This window comes from Lytechinus pictus, chromosome 2 (genome assembly GCF_037042905.1).
Source record: "Lytechinus pictus isolate F3 Inbred chromosome 2, Lp3.0, whole genome shotgun sequence".
Taxonomy (NCBI): domain Eukaryota; kingdom Metazoa; phylum Echinodermata; class Echinoidea; order Temnopleuroida; family Toxopneustidae; genus Lytechinus; species Lytechinus pictus.
The window spans coordinates 345,568-358,344 of NC_087246.1; the positions used below are offsets into that span (position 1 = coordinate 345,568).

Here is a 12,777-nt window from a genome sequence, read left to right on the forward strand (position 1 = left end):
CTTCAATAGATCGTTTCTTACATTTTTTTTCATTTGACAACTATCCTATTTCTCAGTCTCCATCTCTCTCTTTCTCCCCCTCTCTCTCCTTCTCTCTCTCTTCTTTCAGTCATTTTTATTTCCCATTTCTTTTTTTATAACGTCACAATGTAATTGATAATGTACAGTTGTATACATATCGCTTTTCAGCTTGCCACTTCTCACTATTTTCTTCTTGTCTATAATACACAACATTCATTCACAAACGCATTGAAAATATCAAACGCATAATAAATGTGAAGTCATTATTATCACTAACTTAATAACACAATTAAAGACATGGATTTTAAATGAAGAAGTCAGGTAACTTTAATCATTTAAATTAAATAATTATACAAAGTCAAATAGTACATACATATCTGTCTCACAAAAACATGACAATACTGAGAGAAAGTGATAGAGAGAATAAAATAAAGAAAAGAATGGCAGAGAAAAAAACAACATGAAAATATATTGAAACATTTTAAGAAATAAAACATAAATATATTATTCTTTATCTTCGTCCAAATACATTTATTGTACTCATTACCACATCATTTTACCTAAAAATATGACGCAGTCAAAGTGCTCTTGCGTAATTAAAGAAAATCACACAAGTGCACAATGAGAACAATCTTCCATCTGTTATTTACATTGCATTAAATTCGACTGCATTGAAAGAGAGTTGATTACGATATGAAAGATAGGAACATGGTCATAGATTAAAAGAATATCAAGAACATAAGTTTAATTATGGTTTAATTAAGAGTACCTAATCGGAACAATATTTATGCTTTACGTGGGACAATCCGTTAATCAAAATAATTATGGATAAAACATAAGAATATAGTGATCCCGTTTTTAACAGCACCCTTTTTTTCAGAATATACAATTAATTAAGATACTCTTTGAGCTGAACAACCAATTACCCCTCTCTCTCTTCCTTTGATTGCAGGTGGATCTACCCCCTCCCCCTCTCTTCCACATGTTACCACTAACTGATCCTTAAAATTCATCCTTGAGCATAAGGAGTAAAGTAATTAGGAGATGATAAATTATTTCACTCAGATTCACCATTAAAATACCTTCAAAACTGAAACCCATATAATATTCCGTCGCCTTATATAATAAACATTGAAATGAACACCGGCTGTATTTAATCAGTTATCCACAGTATGTATGAAAGTACGTTGTCATATTGCCTCAAACCGCAGGAACATGACCAGAGATAAGATTTTACAACATTCTTCAGCAATGAATACTATATATCTGCTTGTCTTACATGTTATTTGTTCGAAAGCTCACGCCAATCGTTAAAATCAATTTTTATAAAAAATCGAAGGTATACTTCACAAATATGAATACTCTACTAAAGTGGTGATAATTCTGAATACAAAAGAAAATTGTTCGAAAGCTCGCTTTAAAGTGAAGAAAATGAATGAATACATTTATCTTTATCTTTTTTCTCTCTCTCTCACTTGCAGACTCTGCAAAGATTCACCGATCAATTTAAAATTCAAACATGACCATTCATTTGGCATGTTTTGGTAAATCATTACAATTCCTCATTTAAACTTCAAGAATATTATACAGCATTTATAAGGCTTGTTCCATAACAAACATGAATCCAAACCTGATTGCTAGACTCTTCTGATTACATAACAAGTCATTGGGAGAGTTCAATGTTACTCCAAAGATTCCTAAGCATACTGTGCTATACAAACTTACTTGAATTTTCAAAACTATTTGCTTATCGTGTTTATCCTGGAACATTTGCATTTTTACAAAAAGAAATCATCTCTAAATATGGTAAAATTCATAAAAGTTTTAACTTTATTTGGCATCAAATATCCCCAATTGAATGGGATTACTTAACCACGAGATAGTCACGAGTATGGAGTTTTTATGTTAGTGTATGGTGTTCATAAATTAATTGCATTCCCGGTAAAGGATATATAGAAAGTTAAACTAACGGAGAGGAAATAAATTAATCGAATTTCAAACTCCATTACTTCATCACTTCATTGAATACAATTACCCTGTATCAAACCTCATGTTTCAACAGAAAAAAGGGTGAATATTAATATTAAATTTGTCAATGTCAATAATGCATAACAAGAAGGTCCACGGATAATGTTGTCAAGGAAAAGGAACAAGTAAATAAAAACATAGTCGCAAATATCTCAGTTAACTATTGGTCAGCTCCAGATTTTATGAGATACGGAATATAATGCTATTGAAACCATCATTCATTTGATACTACATGAACATCTGACAGTGGTGGATATAGCTCTTTGCTAAGAATGGGTTTGACAAATTGGTTTGACCCAATAACGATGAGTACCCCCCTGTAGATCCACCACTGTTCTGCTTACGTGACTCTCGTAAACAGAGAAAGGGTGTTGGAGTTTGATCTCACACACCCCTCCTTGTTTATCATTTTTTTCAGGAAGCACCAGGTGGGGATTTAAATCCTTAACACCCCCCCCCCTGGATCTGCCACTGTCTAAAATAATGTAGATCATCATAAAAGCTATTTCACAATGAAAGAAGGAAGGATGGTACGCAAAGAAATGAGAGGAAAAGGAAAAGAAAGGAACGACGAGAGAAAGATTGATAAAGGAAAAGGAACAGAGAGAGAGAGACATAAATAGAGAAACATAGAGAGAAAGACAGAGAGAGAGAGAGAGGAGAGGATAAAGAAAGGGAGATTGAGGAGGTCATGAGAGAATTTCAAAAGATCGAGATTTCGTGGCTGATGGATAACGACGCATGGATGATATTTTTGTCCTATAATGAATATACTAGTATGAGCATAAGAATGTAAGAGATTGAGGGAAAGAACCGAGATTTAAATCCCGATAGTCACTGTAATAATGGAGCCAAAAATCTTGCTTGAGACTTGAATCCCGCTTATTTAGTGAGAATCCAAATATAGAGAATAAAGAAAATTAGATGACAATGGCCGCGTTCCTCAACCAAGTTAAAATTTTAAGAATTTAAATTATATTGTGAAGTCAATACAAGCATGATTATGTTCTATACAAATTGCACATTTTCATTATAACGATAAATCATTAACTCACTCACTTAACGGTGCATCAAACTTTCCAATTGGAATTCTAGACAGCAATACAAGTCTTTTCACATTTGCATTCAATTTTGATGCTGAGAAGCATGGCGTGGAATATACAATATTAGGCTAACATTATTATCAAACAATCATTGAGTAAATTAAGATGGGTATAAATGGGCAAGAATACATCAATGAATGCTTTTTAATGTCGGTATGTTAAAAATTACTTTTGCAAAAATATGAAGGATCATCACGATTAATACAAAAGAAATCAACATCACATACGAGTTACTAGACGCCATGACGAGATAATTACCTCAAAACCAAAAAAATAAATAAAGCGTTTTATGAATTATTAAACTGAGCAGTCTTGAAAGTGGTATGTCTATATATTTTGGCAAATATCATATTTTCTGCTCATTTAAAGAAGTTCATTTGTCCAAGTCACGTGATGACTACATTACTAATAACAATAATACTGCTGTATTGATGTCAGCCGAAATCCATTAGAAGAATATACTCAGCCTCAATGTCCACACGTAACACAGTCGCAGAAGTGAAAAACATTCAATACTTGTGAAAGTTACATAAATTTTGACATGATAAAAAAACATTTTCAGCAGTTCTTTACAAGAGCCTATGTCACTCAACAATGTCAATAACGATATATATTCTCATAAATCAATTTTCTTTATCCATGATGAAATAAAATTCTGATATAGTTCTCAGACAAGTGTCTTTTAATAAAGTTTGTCACCACACTCCTTCCACAAGCTCTTGATGAGGAGGAGGTACACCACGGAAACCGTTCACATGAGGTGGATGAGCGCCCCCTCTCGGTGGACCAAATCTTTCTCCCATAGGATGAGGATGATGTGGGTGAGGGTGGAACATGTCTCCATTGGCTGAGACGGGCGGTAAATGCTGCATAGGCTCTGGACTGGTATTAATATCTTTACCAGAGAGATATTCACCCCCATCAGAAGGTATTCCTCCACCAAGACTTGTTTGAGATACTGGGATATGATGATCCATAGGATGATTGCCTTGTGATACTGGTGGGTGCTGCATATAAGGATTCATATCGGTTGGTTGAACTGGTGCTTCTGATGAAGGTGGACCATTTGGATGACCAGGATGGAAGTAATCAAAGTAACCAGCTGGTCCATAGTAATCAGGATTACCATCTGAATATAATGATTAAAAAAACAATGAATACTCATGAAGTCTTTGATAATTAATAACTTTTATGAAAATGTGAAACATTTATATATTTACAGCCGATTTTCACTCAACTGTTCATTGTAAAGCGTATTTGATCTTTCTTTATCTTTTAAAACCATCTTGTAATATGCTTGTTGATGGGGGTGAAGTTGACTTCCAACAATATATTTCTTTCATTACTACAATGTGCCACAACGGAAATACAATTTTAATGATAAGGACAATAAAATGCAGTACCGCAGACAATGTTAAGAGCCGGCTAATTTTCTTGAAGTGTTTTTTTCCAAATAAGATGCGGGCAAAGTATGGCGGGATCTGTTTGCAAACAGACACCAAATATATCCATCTAACGTTCCTTTCCTTACATCGGAGAGAACTACCACTCCAAAATAGTTCTCTAACGAATGATATGAATAAGAGTTGACTCCGTAGTGGGCCCAGATGGGTTAAGAATATTGAGTGGGTATCATTTATGTGAAAGGAGTAGCGAGAAAGAGATTGCAATAAGTCTTAACACCTCCTTGCGCCAAATCCCCTCACGTATCTGGGCCTAAAACAGATTTACACCTCCCCGCTTCTAAAGCCGTACCCGGTGTTCCGTTACAATGCACATCATCTCCCTGCCCTGCTACCCACCATCGCATCTTCCCTATTCCACCATGGATGCATAAAGTACGTTTGTGCTCTTATCCATTCAGATCCTCTTTCCATCACTGAATTCTGCGATACTACATTTTTGTTCATTTTTTTTTAAAGGAGAGCCGATGGTGATTGTGATGGTGGTGATAGTAGTAGTGGTGGAGGTGGTGGTGGTAATGGTGATGATGGTGGTGGTGGTGGTAATGGTGGTGGTAGTGGTGGTGATGGTAGATGTTGTGGTACTTGTGGTGGTGGTGGTGTTGCTGGTGGTGGTGGTAATGATGGTAATGGTGGTAGTGGTGGTGATGGTAGATGTTGTGGTAGTTGTGGTGGTGTTGGTTATGGTAATGGTGGTGATGGTGATGATAATGTTGATGGTGGCAGTGGTTGTGATGGATATGTTAACGGTGATAAAGGTGGCAGTTCATACGACTAATTCTGCAGATCCTGTACTTTATACTCAAGACATTGTTTTGTCTTTTACTAAAAAATAAAGAAGTCTGGCAACATTCACCTGAAATGAAATTGCTATCGATATAGAGATTCATCAGTCTGAAAATAACAAAACTATGAATGTTTGTCATCCAAATACAAGCAATGGCAAACAGCGTGTTATGGTCACCCACTGAGGTAAATGGTACAGGTAAGACGTTGAGAAACCTCATCATAGGTGAAACAAAATTACTGAAAATTGTCATTTAAATGCCTTGATAGGGGGCATTATGTCGTTTCAGTTATGTTCGCTGCATGTGGTGGAGAGCGTGATACTAATGTTGGACCTGGAAGCAGCGAAAGCCTTCTAAGAACTCTCACAGCGAGATACGTGTTCCTAAATTGTTCTTATCTGTTTATATTGTCTGATTTGCTGAGACATTGTTTCCACTGTTGATATATATCATGATTACAACGATCTAAATACTATTTTATGTGTACACAGCGCAATGGCACACAGCTCTTTACAAAATATATCGAACGTTATCATTTGAAAAGATAGATCAAAAATCTGCCAAAGGCATTTCATTAACCATTTAGTCTAAATTCAAGAGAAGTGTCATCTTTCTATTAAACCTACCCCACATAATATAACACCCCCCCCCCCTCAGCCCAACACAATTATATGGTAAGTAAAATACACGCGATATATTGCAGACCGACCACTGCCGACTGGAAGTTGTTCGGAAAATGAATAAACATTATACAGTTATGCAATTTGTTCTTTATGCCGAGTGCATACCATCTAAAGCATATCCTTCATAATAATCTATATGGTATTTGTCATGAAGAATTCCGCTCAGGTTTGTTAACATTAACGTTCTCTTTTTTTCAAATCATATAGTCATGCCCATTTATTTTGAAATAGTTATAAATGTATATAATTGGGGACATCAATTCCAATCTAAAAAGTGCGTAGACCTTAAACTAGCTAATTTACATTGATTTTAAAAATGAATTATTCGATAAACAAATTAAGATAATCAAAATAAATTAATAATTATTCTGTCCTGTCTTTCTTCAGATCATATCACAAGATTTTCTGTGCAACGCAAATAATAAAAATGTACGCCTGAATAGGCATCGAAACATCAAGAAGCAATTAAGTTACCTATCTTGAAAGTCAAGCTACACTACAGCGGTATGTTCCTTACTGGTGGTATTAAAACATTACAATCTGAACGCACTTCTGTAGATCACTGACATTCGATGAGATAGGTATTTAGAGAACGTATATTCCCCAGAAGCTGTAGGCTCCCCAAGCAGAGAGCGAGATGCGTAACGTGTCTCTCGCCCATGATAGCCCGGGGTGTTTCAGTAGACATGTACGCCACCCAATAAGTGTATTCCACCGACAAAACTTTAAGAAGTCATCTTTGATGCTTTATTCCTTCAAACGAATTGTATCTATGGGCGAAGTCATTGTTCTTTAATTGATTGTATTCGTGAAATTAAAATAATCAATACAAAACTCCACTTGATGTAGAGTTAGGACTTAAAGATTAAGTAGTTTCAAAAGAGTAATAAAACATATCATGAGAATGAATTTATCAAAATGAGCTATTTTCGTTTTCGTCCGTTTTCGACACCCAACTCCCTAAACTACCGCGCGGTAATACTTGCATGAAACCTTCTGCAGTGCTGTAGTCTTTTGGGAATCTGATCCATGTTATGGCTGAAACCGAAACAAACCGGAACTAAACATGGTGTCATGATCGTCCACTGAGCTCAGAGTCTCTTATTACAGTCACAACGAACACTGTTCTACTCGACCTTGCTTCACGTGAAATACAGACCAACTAATTTTCATTAGATTTCAATAACATGAAAGTCATCTCAAAATTCAGCGGCCAATCTATCGAGCATTCCTGATTTTCTTGGGTCACCTTGTACTTTTCTCAATTATTATTTAGCCCTCTCGAATCTGAAGTGGCCACTTTTCGCTGCTGAGCAGTGCACTTTCTAGCCTCTCGTTTGCGGTTTACTGTGTCACACATCGTAAGGTGAGACGACAGCAGCAAACAACACCACTCGACAATCTTCAACAGAATCTAGAGAGCCGTCTCTAAATATCCGGTCAATTTGGTAAGACAAAAAGGTGAGAAAACCAGTCCCTTTGGTGAGTTTGATAGAGGATGTTAGGAATGGTAATGGGGTAAAGTCATTGAGGTGATAGTCCATCACCAAGATAAGAGCTGGTGGCACATATCATTTCATTTTTTATTTTTTATCTGAGAAATCAGGAAAAGTAAGAGTGTAATCGGTATATTATACGTAGCGTAACAAACTAAAAGCTAAGGATGGATATAGTACATTAATTTCATAACCATCGAATCGTCAAAATAATGATTATTTTTCGTAACGCCTGTGCAACAGAATCGTCACTTAGTACAGAAATTCCACCCCCCCCAAAAAAAAAAAATGAATAAATAAATAAATAAATAAATAAATAAATAAAATCGTGATATCTTTTTAAAGATATAAACACTCTGTGGAGCGTTGTGGCCCAGTTTGTGGAACGTTGTGGCCTAGTGGATTAGTCTTCTGATTTTGAAACAGAGGGTCGTGGGTTCAAAATCCCAGCCATTGCGTAATTTCCTTCAGCAAGAAATTTATCCACATTGTGCTGCACTCAACCCAGGTGAGGTAAATGGGTACCCGGTAGGAAGAAATTCAGTGAATGCTTGAGCGCCTAGGTAGCCCAGCTAAAGCCAAGGTAATAATATCCAAGTCCTTTGGAAGCGCATAGAGACGTTATTCATAAATGTATTATGCGCTATACAAGAACTGACTATTATTATTATTAATTATCAAAGAAGTTACAATTATGAATGAAAACATATCAGTCTGATATTACCACAGTAAAAGTAATGCATGGCACATACCATGAGTGATGGCGTATGTTATAGCATACATAACATTAGATTATTAGGAAAAGTAAAACCAACACAACTACACAAGGTACACGTTGATTCAAACTGTAAATATTTGGTCTACTAAATATGGTCTTAAAAGTTCTAATTCACTTCTTATTCTTAAAATTTTCTACTTTGAAGTTTGAGTCAAGACTTTCCCTGTTAATGTTTTTATTTTACTTCCCTATATGATAATATCATCTTTTACTTCATTTACACGCATCATCCATTAAAAGAAAATGTCGACCAACACCAAGCCACTTTGGAGGTTTGAATGATTTTAACGTACATTATCATACCACTTGACTATCTTCAACCAACCGGATAAGTATACTATGTTCTAACAAACAGGATGCTTAAATAGATTTTAACTTACATTATCATGTTCTAACAAACATTCATTCATCTTCTTTAGGCTGTTTAAAGACTTCATGTACATTTCATTCAATTTACTCAATAACTTTGTTCTAATCCGTGATGTTTTCTCCAGTAACACAAATCGAATTACGTATGAAAAATACCACAGTGTGAATGGTTAAAAATCTTCTTAGTCTAATTGTTTAATCGGATTGCTGTCGATTATAGTCGTATCGTAATCGGTTGAAATCGTCTGCACACGATTCGTTTTCTTTCAATATGACTCGAGTGAGATTGAAAAAGTAACTCAATATGCTGAAAATTATTTAGCACCCTGAAACATACGCGTTCCTAAAGTGATGAATTCAGTCACTATACGCGCTCGGAAATTAGCTCTGTACCGTATTTAAAGAGTATAATCTGGTTTATATATCTTTTTTGATCGAAAGGCATGAAATATAATGTCATAACATTTCTATTGTGTTTGCATGAATCTGTATATCAGGGCTATATAATTGCATGTACATTTTATTGACATTTTTTTTACAAAGAGTGAATAAATGAAAGAATAAAAGAGTGATAATCTCACCTGCATCGTATCCAAATGGAGGACTTCCCATCATATCTGGATTATTCTCTACATCAAATGGACCACGTAAAGGGCGCATGCGCCTTGGATTCCTAAAGAAATGATGTCGTCTGGCCCCTAACGCACTCAGCTGCTTCATTCGCCGTTCTTTCGATCGTCGATTTTGAAACCAGACCTAAGATAAAGTAATTAATAAAGAAATTACAATTTTAATATTGATTCTCTGTAAAAAAAAAAAAAAAGTATAGTGGTTGGTTATGTAACTATACTGTACAATGTAAATCATGAAAATGGATTCAGTTTGAAATCACAAGACAACACAAAAAAGGCCTGTAGACCCATGTCTATGTTTTAATCGATAGCATCTAACTACACGGACGCCTTTCTCATGTTCCTTTATTGATAAAGGAACAACTTAGGAGGCAATTCTAAGTAACATACGAATCGTCGATTTAATGAAGTAATTGATCTTAAAGGCGGTAGAATTAATTATCAAAGACTCCAAAATCTCTACTGACGTCAAAGAGCAAGTCCACCCCAACAAACAAAACAATGATTTGAATACAAAGATAAATAATAATAATATTAATAATAATAATAGTAATATTAATAATAATAATAATTATAGTAATAATAATAATATAATAATAATATGAACCATTTATATAGCACGGCTACTATTAGTTTACTCTACTGCGCTTAACAATAAATATTGGTATCATAATTATTATTACCCCGGCTGTAGCCGAGTCACCATACAGGCGTTCAAGCATTCGAGAAATTTCTTCCTACCGCGTACCCATTCACCTTACTGGGCTGAGTGCAGCACAATATGGGTAAATTTCTTGCTGAATGAAAACACGGCATGGTTGGGAATAGAACCAATGTCCCTCAGATTGAATGACAACAGTCGTTACCACTAGACCACGACGCCCCCCCCCCACACACACACAAACCAAGTATAACACTGAAAATTTCATCAAAATTAGATGCAAAATAAGAAAGTTATGACATTTTAACATTCGCTTAATTCACAAAAAAATAATATGCACATCCTATAGTCGGTATATACAGAGGAGGAGACAGATGACAACGCCCATTCACTATTTTTTAAATGAAATATGAACTGTTTTAATGTTTTCCTCATCATGCTCATTGCCATGTGAAAACAAAGTTTCATTCATCTAGGAACATGTATAGAATTGATATTGTTTTAACCTTTTTGATTCAATCGATAGGATCCTTATTGTAAACTCTGTAATAATTTAAATGTTGTATAATTCATACAATAAAAAGCAAAAGAAATTGTGAGTAAACATGGTAAATGACAGCATCAACTCTCTCATTTGCATAAGTTTTGCCTTTTTGACTGTATTGTAACAAACTGAAAATTTCATAACTTTCTTATTTTACATACGATTTTGATGAAATTTCCAGTGTTATGCTATTCTAAATTGAACCTCCAGTCAACATCAAATTGAAGTATCACCAAGTCCATGAACAATGCTTAAACTAGCTGTTCCATCAAATACTTTATTCTGCATTCATCGCTTGCAAAAATACCTAAGATTAATCAACGACTATAATGTAATAGTATTTTTACGAAATTCTTAAATAAAACGGGTTCACACCAATCCAATCATGACATCCGAAGAAATTGCACTTGCTAAAATCTATTACTCCTGAAAGTTTTATCCTAAAATTAGATAATTATCAATTCATATCATATAATTCAGTATTATTTCCATGACAGCATGAAAGATTTATGTTGAAAACAACGAGTGACCATTACTCGACCCTTTCTAATATAACTCCCTAATCCATGCATACAAAGACATTTCATTTTAAAGTCTGATTCGTAAGGAAAAAAAACTCCATCAGGGAATCAAATTTAATGGAAGTTTGCTCTGATGGTAGAAGTAAGATATTTTGAGTGAAGATGATGAGTTTACAGACGGAAGGAGCAGGTGTGTTGGAGTATGATTTCAGCTTGCTCGCTCCGCTTACTACCGCATCTTATTGATCGGCGCGTAGAGCGGTCCTTTATTATTAGATGGGCAACAAAATCTCGTCTCGCAATGTGCGAGACGCGTAAATTTGTCTTGTCTCCGATTAAGCCAATCTCTGTGTCTTTGTCTTGAGTAAATGAATTGTAATGTGTAAAACTGGTAGAAGGTTTCCTGGTTATAGAAATTAAGATGTAGTTCACAGCAGGTCTGTACCGAATAGTGCAGAGCAGACTGTCCAATGTTTTCATCAGAACAGCATGGAGTCAAACATCTTACTGAACTCCTTTTTTCTTTTGGCGGGACTCACGGAGGTCAAAAAGAAGAAAAGTAAAATGAAGAGGATATAAGAGAAAGGGGGAATGGAATACGTTGTTACCTTTTTATACTAGGTGTTATTTGGATTCACTAATAATCCGTGGAATGATTTATCTTACATAGCCTTTTTCATGGAATTCATATTGAAGAACTTTAACATGTAAATAATCTTAAAAAGTAGGCCTACAAACGAATAAAATCAAATGATCAAACAAAGAGTAATTATGTTGAATATGCTTTTCCATTTGATGAATTTGTAATATTATTCTGAACAATGTGATAGTGGTGATAGAAAGAAGGGAAGCTGAAAGAGAGTTCCAGAGACGTGGGGCAGAGCTTGAAAAGGACCTATCACCAAAAAACTTTTTTTTTTTTTTTCTTGTTTGACCGTTAAGACATTTTTATTTGCAAAACAAACGGACCTACTAAAGTGTATGCCTGCATGAAGTAATTCAGAACGATATTTTGGGCATGACCATGAATAGATTTGAAATAATATTGTCTGAAATAACAACGTTTCAAGTTGAAACCAGCTACTAGTATATGAGCCACACCTTCATGTTTGTATCGATAATGGTTCCACAAAAGGGTTTTTATTCTCTGGATCTATACAGTTATCCCTGCATAGTCGTGAATGATGATGGTATGTTACCACACTTGTTCTAGACTAGTCGTAAATCGAAAGTCACCTGATTCGAGCTTTGCTTGCGAATCGCTGTCGCCAAAACTCTCAAGTTATCTAAGTTTCTGTTTGAAAGTGTATCCTTTAGTCCACACCGCTGTCTTTCATGGCATCGTATCGTATGGTTCGCGTTCTGTGACGGAACAACGAAAACAAGTTCGTACCCTACATGCCAACAAATATGTGTGGTTGGTGTTGAGATGTGAGCCGACATGTGCACTTGAACGAGCTCTTAACGTTGTCTATTCAGATTTCATCCGTGATACGGTAATAATGTCCGAGGTAACGAAACATAACTGGTTCTCTATTATTATGGGCTTTATAGTTGATTTTCTGCGAGTAAACCCATTACTTGGCGAAGTTACGCCATTTTTTTTCTTCTAAATTTTTATTTCTCAATTCTTTATTTCATTTCCATCAACATAATACATAATAGTTTGAAGGGCACGACTTTGATTATT

General features: G+C 35.1%; 1 protein-coding gene across 1 annotated transcript; it reads right to left on the bottom strand.

The window, feature by feature from the left end:
* Window positions 1–323: 323 nt before the first annotated feature.
* LOC129255062 (LIM/homeobox protein Lhx5-like) lies at window positions 324–9,481 on the bottom strand. The gene is made up of 2 exons (XM_054893619.2): window positions 9,311–9,481; window positions 324–4,281 (listed from the first exon to the last, which is right to left on the bottom strand). Exons 1-2 carry the CDS (start codon window positions 9,447–9,449, stop codon window positions 3,848–3,850), a joined length of 573 nt encoding a protein of 190 aa, XP_054749594.1. The 5' UTR covers window positions 9,450–9,481; the 3' UTR covers window positions 324–3,847.
* Between the last annotated feature and the right edge of the window lie 3,296 nt (window positions 9,482–12,777).

Excerpts from the sequence above, each read along its gene's own strand:
- LOC129255062 (XM_054893619.2), bottom strand. The coding sequence starts at position 9,449 with ATGAAGCAGCTGAGTGCGTTAGGGGCCAGACGACATCATTTCTTTAGG. Across the intron at positions 4,282-9,310 it reads TCCATTTGGATACGATGCAG|ATGGTAATCCTGATTACTAT; the intron begins GTGAGATTATCA and ends CATTATATTCAG.